The sequence below is a fragment of the Antechinus flavipes genome, chromosome 1 (genome assembly GCF_016432865.1).
Source record: "Antechinus flavipes isolate AdamAnt ecotype Samford, QLD, Australia chromosome 1, AdamAnt_v2, whole genome shotgun sequence".
Lineage (NCBI taxonomy): Eukaryota > Metazoa > Chordata > Mammalia > Dasyuromorphia > Dasyuridae > Antechinus > Antechinus flavipes.
Window position 1 is genome coordinate 79,048,453 of NC_067398.1, and position 13,360 is coordinate 79,061,812.

A 13,360-nucleotide genomic window follows, 5' to 3' on the forward strand; every position below is an offset into this window, starting at 1 on the left:
AACTAGACACCAGAAAAGAGTTTATTTGTTACTCTCTTGAAAACTCAAGTAAAACCAGAAGCAGGAACAGGGATAGAACTAGGAAGAGAACCAGAACCAAAGATTCCTAAATCTCTGCCTAGAACTAGACAAAGCTGGGTCATTTCCCCTTCCTTCTTCTACTCCTACCATTAAAACAAACTCCTCTATGTTACCAACTTAAAACAAAAGATGGAAGCAAGGAAAGGAAATTGCTGTTCTGGTTCTGATTCTTACTGACAAGATAGATGTTGTTGCTAAATGGATAATGCTGGGAACCTTGAAGGCAAGTTCTTTCTCCACCTGGGAAGAGAAGAAAGGGGGGGGGGGGTTGTCAAACTTGACAGGTGTCCTGGATTCTTGGAGAACAAATTTCAAAAAACTCAGAAAATAGGTAGATAGGTAGTTCTATGGACTAAAACTCTACATAGGAAGTTAGCCCAGAAGAAATAAAAAACTCTTGAGAATGAAACTCTGAAGACACTCAGAGAATTATTCCAAATAAGGAAGAAAAAGAGGAAGACAAATAGAAGACGGAAACAACAGCAGATTATAGAGAATTCATACAAAACTGTGGCACAATCTATAAGATCATCTTCTCTTTCTACTCTGTCTCCGACACCTGGCGACCTTATCACCTTTCTCATGGGTTCTAGAATCATCTTTATGCACAGATGTCAGAAAGGCAGCATGGGGTAGTGGATTCATAGCTGGTTTCAGATCTCTAATCCATACCATCAGTGTGATCTTAAGCAAGTCTCTCAGCTTCCCTCCACATCCTTGGCAACTCTTTAATAAAGACAACAGCTTACAGAGAAATCACAGATAAGCCCTGGAAAGAGGGACTTTCCTCAATTAGGAGTGCTCCACACCAGAGGTCCAATCAAGCCCCAGCAGGACTCTTAGATTGAGATAATGAACCTTAATCTGCTGAGTACTAGATACCTTGAATTACATGTCCTGTCCATCACCTCAGACAACCTGAAGCAGAACCCAGGCCTTTTCTCCAGGCCTTCATGAGAAGCTGAGGCTCCTACTATCCTTCCAATCCCTATGTTTGCAATCAGTATCCTCCACGCCTGGGATACAGTCCCCTCACTGCCTCTTAAGAGTCCTGGCTTCTCTGAAGATTCAGCGCCAGGCCCACCTTCGACGTGGAACCTTTCCTGGTTCTCCCAGGGCTTGTGCCTCCCCCTCCTCCCTCCCTTCTATCCCCCACCCCCCAGTCCAACTTCATTACTTTGAATGGGGCTTTGTATATATCTCCATATATGCACACTCTCTCCTCCACTGGAGTGCAAGGGCTATTCTGCATATTCATAGCACCTTGCCAAACTCCTGGCACAGAGGAGAAGGTATTTCATAACTTTGTTTAGTGATGGATCAGGTTCTGCAGCTTCTGATGCAGAGATTCTGTTGTAGTTCTGCTGGTGTCATAAATCCTCATGCCTTAATAAAATGGTTTTGTAGAACTCAAGAATGTATTTCTATCTACAACTTATTATGAGGAAGCCTCTATCCTTGAAGCCATAATCAAACAATGATGGTGTCTTGTCATTTACACGTAATCATGGAGTATAGTAAGATGTGAATTAGCATATTAACCAAAACTAGTGAAGAAGCTTAAACCTGATCATAATCTCCAAATTTTTTGTTGTCACTTGTGCATCTGATATTGTCTAAAAGAACTGTACCTCAATTTTGTTTTGTTTTTGCCACCTTCATTCTTTAGGTAATAAGTGAATATGTATGGCCAGAGTCTTATCATTTAGTAATCCATTTTAAGATATGGTCTCCAAGAACATATGGTGTTTAAAAATGTAGAATGACTTTATGGAGAGGGATAATAAAATGGAAGAGAGAAGATGCCCTTATTGTTAAATGAAAAGCATTCCCTAAGGCTTATTCTTACAGAAAATGGATAGAAAGAGAAGGGAGTTTGGGAGGGACAAGTTAATGAAGGAGAAAGTAGGCCATCTTCCACCATAGAAAATATGACAAAGACCAAGAACAAAAAGTACATTTGATGTACAGAACATAAAGGCCAAATTACAGGGCTGCAATTTCTAGTGGTTGATTCCATAAACCATCCCAACTTTATCCTGTGGCTTAAGACCACAATTGGATTCACCATAGATAGATGAATAATCAAGCTGGATTATTCTCCTATGACCATATAAACTAGTGACATACAAACATATATACAGCTCAAAATAGTATGCCATGAGGTGACTCATTGTAACAAAAGCCTTTGTGTCCCAAATGAATAGCAAATCTCAAATTTTAAAGAAATTAACTAAGGGACAGAACTGTATGTCATCCTAAACATATAAAATGATTTTCTTTTTGCATTGTATGCTGGCACTGTTATGACCTGACAAGTTCAAACTCACTGGTTTAAAGCCACATTAATCTTTTGATTCAAAGAAATAAGTATCAAGGGTAATCTCAGCCTAGCATAGAGTTAATTGGTCCAGAAGGAGGGTCTAGTTACTTCCACCAACATAAATTTAGAACTCTAAATAAACAATGTAAAAACATATTATTTAATAAAACTGCTTTTATCTTAAATTCAAATAGTGGTTAGGGTCTACAGAAGGCAGACAGCTGAAATGTGGTGCTTATGTAAGGATATTTACTATGCTATATAAGGACAGAATAAGACCTGTCAGTGTCCCAGTATAGGCAAATAAGGTTATTATTTTGATAGCAGTCTAAGTTTTCACAGTTATAATAAACCCTCAAAAGAGTACCTTGAAAGCCATCAGTGTAGTGTTAACATTTCTTAAGTGTTAAGCTTTGATGTGCACATGAGAGGACAAAGAATAGTGGGAGAAACAGAAGGATTTTGCCCAAGGATCACTATTTAAACCTGGTTCTGAAAGTACCTGTTTTCAGCACCACTAGGTGCGATGAGTCATCCCGGATATAGGAAACTGCTGCAATGTCATGGATGGGAACCCTGAGTATGATGTCTTCTCCATCTCGCCACACGAGCTTTACGTTGTAGGCAGAGAGACTGATCACAGCATCATGTTCCTGGGTCAACTGCCCAGGAAGCTGATGGGCCCTCTGAAAGAAAACCAAGGGCCGTCAGAAAATGGAGCTTCTTCGTCTTGGGAGTAGGCTAAAAAATCTGAACTTCTTCTCCAAGGAAGAACTCTATGTGTAAAAGGTGACATTATAAATTCTTGTAACTTGATCTTTTTCAACAAACTTAATAAGAACTTCTACATCCAAATGAATTTCTTTTCAAAGTATTCCCCTGAAGAAAGCAATAGTCAAAACATTTTTTTTCACTTCTTGTTTTTGCACAAATGTGGCCATTATATCAATTGTTAAAGAACATTTGATTTTTTTCAAACAGAAAAGTAATTTGGGACCAGGCTTTTTCCCTAGACTTTTAACAGTCCAGTCCATTCTTTTTATTTTTCCACCCTTTATTAAAGTCTTTTTTTTCCAAAACATATGCGTGGACAATTATTCAACATTAGCCCTTGCAAAACCTTGTGTTCCAATTTCTCCTCCTTTTCCCCCATCCCCGAGATGGCAAGTAGTGCAATATATGCTAAACATGGTAGAAATATGTTAAATTCAATATATGCATACATATTTTTACAATTATCTTGCTTCACAAGAAAAATCAAATTAAACCAGAAAAAAAAAAAAGAAGCAAAATAAAATGCAAGCAAACAACAACAAAAAAAGTGAAAATGCTATGTTGTGAATCAAACTTAGGTCTCACAGTCCTTTCTCTGGGTGTAGATGGCTTTTTTCATCACTGAACAAATAGAACTGGTTTGACTCATCTCATTGTTGAAGAGAGTCATGTCCATCAGAATTGATTGTCATATAGTCTTCTTGTTGCCATGTATAATGATTTCCTGGTTGTGCTCATTTCACTTAGCATCAGTTCATGTAAGTCTCTCCAGGCCTCTCTGAAATCATTCTGTTGGTTACTTCTTACAGAACAATAATATTCTATAACATTCACAGCTGATTCTATTCATTATTGAACAAATGGAACTGATTTGGTTCATCTCATTGCTGAAGAGGGCCACGTCCATCAGAATTGATCATCATATTGTTGTTGAAGTATATAATGATCTCCTGGTCCTGCTCATTTCACTCAGCATCAGTTCATGTAAGTCTCTCCAGGCCTCTCTGAAATCATTCTGTTGGTTACTTCTTACAGAACAATAATATTCTATAGCATTCATATACCATAACTTATTCAGCCATTCTCCAACTGATGGGCATCTATTCAGTTTCCAGTTTCTTGACACTATAAAAAGAGCTGCCACAAACACTTTTGTGGGTCCCTTTCCCTGCTTTAAGATCTCTTTGGGATATAAACCCAGTAGAAATACTGCTAGATCAAAGGGTACGCACTGTATAATAACCTTTTGAGCACAGTTCCAAATTGCTCTCCAGAATGGTTGGATCACTCACAGTTCCACCAACAATGGTATTAGTATTCCAGTTTTCCCATATCCTTTCCAACATTAAGCATTATCTTTTCCTGTCATCCTAGCCAATCTGAGAGGTTTGTGGTAGTATATCAGAGCTGTCTTAGTTTGCATTTCTCTGATCAATAGTGATTTAGAGCACCTTTTCATGTGTAACAGTCCATTCTGTATAATAGCTTAAAAATAAATACACATACATATGTGTATATAAACATTCTCTCTCTCCACCTCTATCCTCCTCTTCTCTTTCTCTCATACACACACACACACACACACACATATCAGGGTTTTTGCAATATCTTTGTATCACCACTTTCCTAGCACAGTGTCTCACATATGGCAGACACTAAAATCATTCATCAGGTGAGGAAACTGAAGCCTAGAAAGGTTAAATCATATAATGATTTATTATTTATATTTATCTAATAATACTTATAATACTTACATATTATTTATTATAATTATACATAATAATATATAATTATAACAATAAATAATATTTTATATATTCTAATAGAAATAAACTTATTTATTTATATTAGATCATATAATGACTACAAAGAAAAGGAACTAATTTTCTTGTATGTTTACTAAACTAGTGCTGAGAGCAATGAGTAATGGCAGCATCTATGGCATATATGTCGCCTCCCAAAGTGGCTATTTTGAAGAATAAAATTCATTTGGGTATAAGTTCTAATATAGTCATGGGTTTCTTTTCTTAGGGTCATAGTAGGTATAATATACTTGACATAATGAAGCTGTTACTGGGGATTTTTTTCTAACAAATTATATTGGGGAACTGGGGGACATGTAGAATGTTGCAAATGGTTAACTTATTTCCTTAGTCTACATTACATTAGGCATAAGTCACTACACTTTGAACTGCTATAAGAAGAAATAAAAAGTTGGGTTATAACTCTTCCTACTGTGGACAGTGGACATCAAAGGACCATTCTCATCCCAAGCCCGTTTCTGCCTCAGGTAGTGTAGCAATCTATTTTTTAAAGTCATAAAGCAAAATAATTTAAATATATGTTGATAAATTCATTATTTCATTCATACTTCACAATGGAAAAATATATGTATTTCTATATTTGAATACTAGCTATGTGTTAAATTAAAACAACTTTAATTTTATTAAATATCAATGAGGAGTTCATATGGCATTTTACAGGCTAAGGGTGATTTGTAATTTTTGTACTTTTAGCCTTTACAAATTAATAGGATAATTTTTAGAATAGAACCAAAAGATCACAGCATTTAGAGATGCAAGGGAAATTACAACTCATCTATTCTTTTCATTCATCCATCAGATGAGGAAACTAAAGCCTAAAAAGGTTAAATTTGCCAAGGTTGGTATTACATCAAAAAAAATTTTTTTTAAGTTTGGGGAGGGAATAAAGAGAAGGAGAAAGAATTTGGATTTTGTAGAGTTATCACATGTGACACATATGATGAGCTCTGACATCACTGCACCTCTTCAACTTGACCACAGTTAACTAACAAGTACATTTATTGTGCAAAATATGCATAAATCTTTTTAAATCTCTTCTGAAGATCAAAGTTTCCATGTTAGCAATTACTAATAGTTTATTCTTGATGATTCTAAATTACCGTATATACTCGAGTATAAGCTGACCCGAATATAAGCCGAGGCCCCTAATTTTAATCCAAAAATCTGGGAAAACTTATTATATCAGTAGGTTTAGGTAGCGCACCGGTGCCCGCAGAGGAGGAGAGCGGGGGCCGGTATACGTATGTAGAGCGGTTACCAGCATTAGTATACAGTCCGGTTACTGACTGTGATACTACAGGAACAGCCACATCACCGTAGCAACAGCTGGCCCTGTAGAATCACAGTCGGCACTCATGCTGTACACTACATAGCAGGGGGGCATTCAAAGGGATATTTACACGTGTTTTATCTAGTGACTCGAGTATAAGCCGAGGGGATTTCTGCCCAAAAATTGGGCTTATACTCGAGTATATATGGTAGGTTATCTATCCTCTAGTCGGGTGAATCAAAGATTATAATAAGACAGTAATAGCAACACTGTATAGACAGACTTTGCTCTCTTCAGTAATATAATGATCTAAGACATTTCCAAAAAACTTATGATAGAAAATGCTATCTACATCCAGAGAAAGAACTATGGAGTCTCAATGTAGACTGAAACATGTGATTTTCACTTTTCTGGTGTTTCTTTTTTTCTTGTTACTTTTCCCTTTTGTTCCAATTATTCTTTAATAAATGATTATACATATTTCTACATCAGATTGATTGACACCTTGAGAGTAGAGGGAAAAAACTTGGAAATCAAAATATTATAAATGTTGAAAACTAATAAATTTTAAAAACCAAAAACAAATAAAAAAAAATTATAGTAGGATGGTACTCACCTTTGCATTATCTATGAAATGTAGAATTTCAGTCCTACTGGAGGGATTCAGGTAGCCTGGGACTGATGTTAATTGGCCTAAATACTGAAACAGAAAAAGGAACTTCTTTTACACCTTATAATATTAAGAACACATATAACATCTCCTTCTACAAATAACTAAAAAGAGCTTCTTAATGGCACAAAAATGCAATTCATTATTAAAACAATACAATAGCAGGATTTGGTAATGGACAAAAAAGGGAAAAGAGAATTATCTTCAATTCAATAAATTAACAAAGCATTCTTAGACCTAGGAATGACACATAGTGTATCTACCAAAATTCTATGTGAACAATGAAATAACAATAAATATGTTAAAATGTTAAATCCAATATATGCATACGTAATCGGATCAAGAAGGGAAAAAAAACTGAGAAAGAAATAATGCTATATTTCAATTTTGCATCTGTACAGTTTGACAATATTTAGATGTTGGTCCAGAGTGATTCTGGCTAGGAAATTGACATTTATGTAGCACTTTTAAGATTTACAAAGCACCTTACTGGATTATGGGGGGGAAGGAAAATATTATCACTATTACTTTTCTTTCTTTTGTTCTTGATGACACTGAAGTTAGTGACATTTCCTTAAAATCTATGTGCTGAAGAAAAGTCGATTCAAAAACCAGTTAACCCCCCCCCCCCAAACCAAAATTAAGTAGGTGCTCACACCTTGTCTTCAAACACGGTGGTAAGTTCTGCCAGGCACCAGACCCCAGTAGTGTGCTGTTCTTCTTGGTTTTCACTGCTAATTTGACTCAAAGATTACACCAATGTCTTTATTGTTGAGTCTCAGAACAATTTTATTCATTTCAACAGACATGCATTAAGTGTTTATTAAAGGAAAAGCCCTATGTGGGTCCTGTGCCTTCTATATAACACAAATGAAATATTTTGGCTTTAAATCTGTTTATCCCATATGGGCTTTTAAGAATATAGCAGGTAGGGGCAGCTAGGTGGTGCAGTGGATAGAGCACCAGCCCTGAAGTCAGGAGAACGCAAATTCAAATTTGGTCTCAGACACTTAACACTTCCTAGCTGTGTGACCCTGGGCAAGTCCTTTAATCCCAATTACCTCAGCAACAATCAAAAAGAATATAGCAAGTAATTTGAGACAAAGTACTAACAATGGGGGAGGGAAAGCTTCATGGAGAAACTGGGAGGAGAGTTAAGCCTAGAAGGAAATCAAAGCTCTGATCAGCAGGGATGAAGAGGGAATAAGATTCTAAATATGTGAAGGTTAGATACCTTCTATATCTTTAGTCATTTTCCACTAGTACTATAACAGTTCTTTCTTTGATTCATTCATTGCACTTTGGAGGAGCGAAGTGATAATCCCATACAGCACTCTGTCCTCATCATACCTCAATACCAAAAAAGTGACTGGAGGGCTTCTGGGGGTGCTGTGCTCAGGGGGTACAAAGGATAGAATACTTGGCTGAGGAGTCAGAAAAACAGGTTTAAATCTGATCCCAAACAGGTGCTAGCCACTTCACCTCTGTCTGCCTCAATTTTCTCTTCTGTAAAATGAAGATAACAATAGCACCTATGTCATAAAGCTATTGTAAGAATACTGATAAACTGCTTATTAGCACAGTACCTGGCACATAGCAGATACTTTGAGCAGTGGCTAGACACTGATGTGTTGCAGCAAGGATTCCTTTTGTATATGCTTAGGATTAGATGGCTGCTTTAACTCAAATTCTGTGACTGCACAAAATAGAAAAGTTTTCACACAAAGTTATTGTGATTAAAATTAGAGGGGAAAGAGTAAACTGGGGGAAAAATTTTGGGAAGCAAGTTGGAATTATACTCCAACTCACTAAGCAGAGAAATAACCTGAAGAGAGCAAAGAGAAAAAGAATGGATTTGTTCAAAAATATTCATAATAGTGTTTTTTATAGTAGCCAATACTTTGTGGGGAGGGAGGGAAGACGGCTAACTATCAATTGGCTTCAGCTGAACAAAGTACAGCATATGGAAGCAGTGAAATGGGGACAGAAATGACAAAATATAATTCACAGAAACGTTGAAAGAGTCAAGAACTTTCATCAATGAAGTGACTGATGACTCCAGAAGGTTGATAAGGAAAATATCAAGTCTTGACAGAGAGAGAATAGAGCAGAGCTATAGAATGATGCCTATAATTTAAAATATACTCCTTTTATGGACTTGTTTTGTTGAACTATGCTCAAAAGGAATAGTTAAAAAAAATTCTTGTGAGTGGAATTATAGAGATTTATGGTTTCATATACAATACTCTTCTTTTTTTCTGTTTCATACAATTCTCTTCTAAATTAAGATAATGTTCATCCTTGTTGATGTTTGCCACGTTCAGAGTAACATAAAATAAAAAGAACACACTAACTACTTCAAGAATTTCTTTGCATATTTTATTTTGAACTATTTTCTGGCTATAGTCTCATTTACCTTATCTCCTCTTTATTATCTTTAAGCTATAAGGGCTTACCACATTTTATTCATTTTTACATCCCCCATAATACCAAAGATGGTCTCTTTTGTAAAGAAGGCACTCAAATTTTAAATGAATAAATCAAGAAATTGTTAATTAGCTTACAGAAAATACCAACTTGATAAGAGTTAAATTAAAAGGGCTTGAAAGACATTCACAATAATACTGAGATTTCATTAATTTAGAAGTCTCCTCCAGCAATGCAGTTCACAATCGATTTATTTTTGCCCAGCTTATTCAACTCTTGCCCGGGTCTTCCACTTGTCAAATGGTCTGTCAAGAAACAGTTATTAAGTACCTATTATGTGAAAGGCATTGTGCTAAGGAACCTTTCTTGCTTTCTCAACCTTTCTTGCTTTCTCCCAGCACTTAAAGACTACTTGAGGAGCAATGTGATTGTCCACTTGTTATTTATTCCTTGTCTTGCCACATGACCAACATATCGTATCCTTAATGATACCATCAGGGTTTATATGTTATATCATATGTCTCAACACTGCCCTCTGTCTGAAAATCCTTTCTAGAGACAGGCAACATAAAAATGAATAAGCCAGTCTTTGTTCCTAAGGAGTTTTTATTAAAGCTTGGTTGGACATTGTATTTACTGTCAGATTTAGTTAGTTTAACTGAATTATTTTTCTTTTTATCTTCTGTACAGGAGATGGCTCATTAAGTTGGGGGGAGGGAAGAGAGCTATCTTTAGAAATCAATAAGATATAAGTGGATTTGGATAGCTTTTCAAGTAATTAAAAAAAATCTTTACTGGGGAGATGATATTAGTGCAACTATAAAATAAGGCAGACTGATCTAACAGGTACCATAAGAGAGTTGCAAGAAATTACTTCTAACTGAATGTGTGAAGAAAGGCTTTAGTAGAGAAGTAAAATTTTAGCTAAGTCTTAAATGGCCAATAGATTCAGAGATGTATGCCATAAGAGAATTACAAGGAAAAGAACTTCTGCTGGGAGATCAGAAAAAAAGACATGGAGAAAGTAAAATTTCAACTAAGCTTTAAAGGAGAGATAGAAATTCAGAAATAAAGGTCAAGAAAAGAGAAATAACATATACACAGGCCTTGAAAATGCAGGATGAATAAAAGTACAGGATGAATGTGAAAAATAACAAATAACAGTTCAGTTTGGTTGGAATGAATGATGGACAGTAATGGAGTATAAACATGAAAATAAACATGTTCCCTATCTTCTGATAAGAGAAATGATGTACTTAGAGCACAGATTGAACCTTTTTTTTTTTGGACTGGCCAGTTCAGGAATTTATTTTGTTTGAATATGTGGTGGTATGTACACATACATACAAACATATTTATGGCTATCTAGATTTGTAATAGAGATTTTGTTTTTCTTTCTTTTTCAATGGGGAGGAGGAAATAAATGGAAAGCAGAAAAGGTAGATTTTCACTGATTGAAAAACTAACATTTAATTTTTTTTTTAAAAGAAAGAACAATAGAACCAAACTGAAAAATGCCATGATCTATAAAATAGTTTGTACTAGATGATCTATATGTATTATAATATACTCAAAAAAAATGTGGTTCAGTAGAAAATAAGAGATCCCCAGGATTTAAGTTTTATAGAATACCACTTATCTTTTTACAACACAACTTTCCAGTGTATCCCCATGTCAAGCCTTCAAGCAAGACCCTTGTCTATTTGGGTCTGAGTTAAAGGAGACCGCCTAGACAATATAAAGGCCCTTCCCAGCCTCTAAATCTATGTTTCTATAGTTCCTTTATGCTCATGTAGTTTGTTGAATTGCTCTCTACTGAACTGTAACTGATTTTTTTCCAGTCTCGTCTCCACTCTTTTTTGCTAATACAAAATATATTATTAGAAATATCTTGGTATATATGAAAATACTTCTTTTACCTCCTTGTCATATATGCCCAATAATGGGATTAATGGATGTTTAGAACTGACTTACTGTTTTACCAATAGAATATTCACAGACTAGAAAATGGCAGCTCTGCAAGGTGGGGTCTGAGCCAGGCGTTCTGGTCCCAAGTCTTGAGCTTCATCCACTGCATCACATCCCCACTCACTCATTTCTAACTCTGACATGGAGAAGAGCAGGGTGGCAGGGATGCCGGGGACTGAAGCTGAGGGAGTCTGGCCTGGAGGCCGGCACTCTCACACTAATCTTGCTGACAAAGTCTAGGTTTCCTTTTTTGTAGGAGGAGGGGTTGGCCTATCCCTCCCAATTGTAGCACTGCTGACTCTAGAACGCTGGGAAATTTTGAAGAAGAGAGAGAAGATGAAGACACTGAGACAGCAACTTTTAGTTGGAATCAAGTTCATCTTCTAAGTATTGGAAAAGTACAGTGATAATGAAGACTAGTACTGGGGATCAATTCATATAAATCTATGTGGACATGCAAACCTGCAGCTCTTGTCCGTCCATGAACCCCAGCACCAAGTCCTCTATAAATAGGCACAGCTGGAGCATCTCTCTCTTCCTTTAACCTGGTCTAGGTCTCCTTCATGCAAGTGACAATCATCTTTGTGAACATACATTTAATATTAATTAATGATCAGGTGACTAATAAATAATATTGATTCACATATGGGATATAATTTATCAGAAGATAGCCTACATACAGGATGACATTTTATTTGAATAAAGCAAATGTTTTAAAACTAATCAACAATCAGTAAGGTAGGAGCTAAAGTCAGCCTCCTAGGTGAAATATTATAAAATTAGAAGCAGACCCATCACAGGGATCATTTGTAAACAAACTACAATTGTTGACACAGGAAAGCAACTCAATTCATTATTTTCCTTTTCATTCTCAACTATCTATGCCATGAACCCATGAACAAGACTACACATCATAAAATTCTTTACTTCAATATGAACTTGTCAGTGTTGCTGTTCCCTCCAAAGAAGCATATCACAACTCATCCATGCCTCCTGGCTTGTTGGTATTCTTCCAAAGAGCATCTCAATAGGATGGAGATCTTCCTTTAGGCTAGTTAGTTAGTTGTTTGTTTATTTATTTATCTATCTATTAAACATTTTATAGATAGCAATTTTAAAAAATCAGTCGTATGTTATCTCAAGCTCTTGACACAATTGTCTCAAACATATATTTCCTCAACTATTGTCTTTCTGTTACTTCTTGCACATATGTAGTCACTGGAAATAATTTGTACTCTGCTAATGACTAGCATTTGCCGTTGCTAAAGATTACTTACATTTCAGATTTTTCAGAAATTCTGTGTAATGTTGTAGGATTTATGAACACACATCAATGGGAAGACATTTGTGTTTAAAGAAAATAACAATAACAAAAAAATGGGGTCTTTGTGCCAGAAAGTAGCTTGGGATTATTAAAAGCACACCACAGTTTTCCAAATACGATTCAGTCTGCTCTCCTCCTATTCAGTTCTAGATTCAACTCACTGTCCATCTTAAGTACCTGCGCTAGACTTTATCTACTGAGGAATAACTTGGCACACTGGTACTCCTTGTGCATGTCACAGTTGTATGAAAAGTATTTTTTCATCTATATGTACCAGTGGTTATCAGATGTGTATCAATTGTTATTTCTTTAGTAATATAATTCTCTACAATTCATTATTACTCTATAGTCATAACTGCCAAACAGATTCTTTCCAGTTTTCAGAAGATGCACTAGGGAAAAAGTACAGCAGAAAAGGAAATGCACTGGATGGAAGAGTTCCAAAACCAGGTGTCAACTCTGACCTCTATCACTATCTAGTTATTTGATGCTGGATTACCCATTTAGCTCTTGACTTGGGTTTCCTCTATAAGGGTCCTACCCATCTTACAGATACACTGTGAGGCCTGCATGAAATAAGGGACTTTGAAACAATAAAGTTCTCTACAAAAAGAAATTGTCATCATTATTATGAACTTTACCCTTCGCTAGAAGACCATCCTTTTGATATTCAAATGATATTCCACTAAACTAAATCCTG

The 13,360-nt window shown here is 35.9% G+C and overlaps 1 protein-coding gene across 2 annotated transcripts in view; it reads right to left on the bottom strand.

The window, feature by feature from the left end:
- Positions 1 to 13,360, bottom strand: part of CCM2 (CCM2 scaffold protein) — a 131,048-nt gene that overhangs the window by 19,946 nt on the left and 97,742 nt on the right. For both annotated transcript variants that reach the window (XM_051984743.1, XM_051984752.1), the window contains exons 3-4: positions 6,888 to 6,971; positions 2,907 to 3,090 (exon numbers count right to left, since the gene is read on the bottom strand). In XM_051984743.1, the coding sequence (XP_051840703.1) occupies positions 2,907 to 3,090; positions 6,888 to 6,971 (268 nt within the window). The remainder of the gene's footprint in view (positions 1 to 2,906; positions 3,091 to 6,887; positions 6,972 to 13,360) is intronic.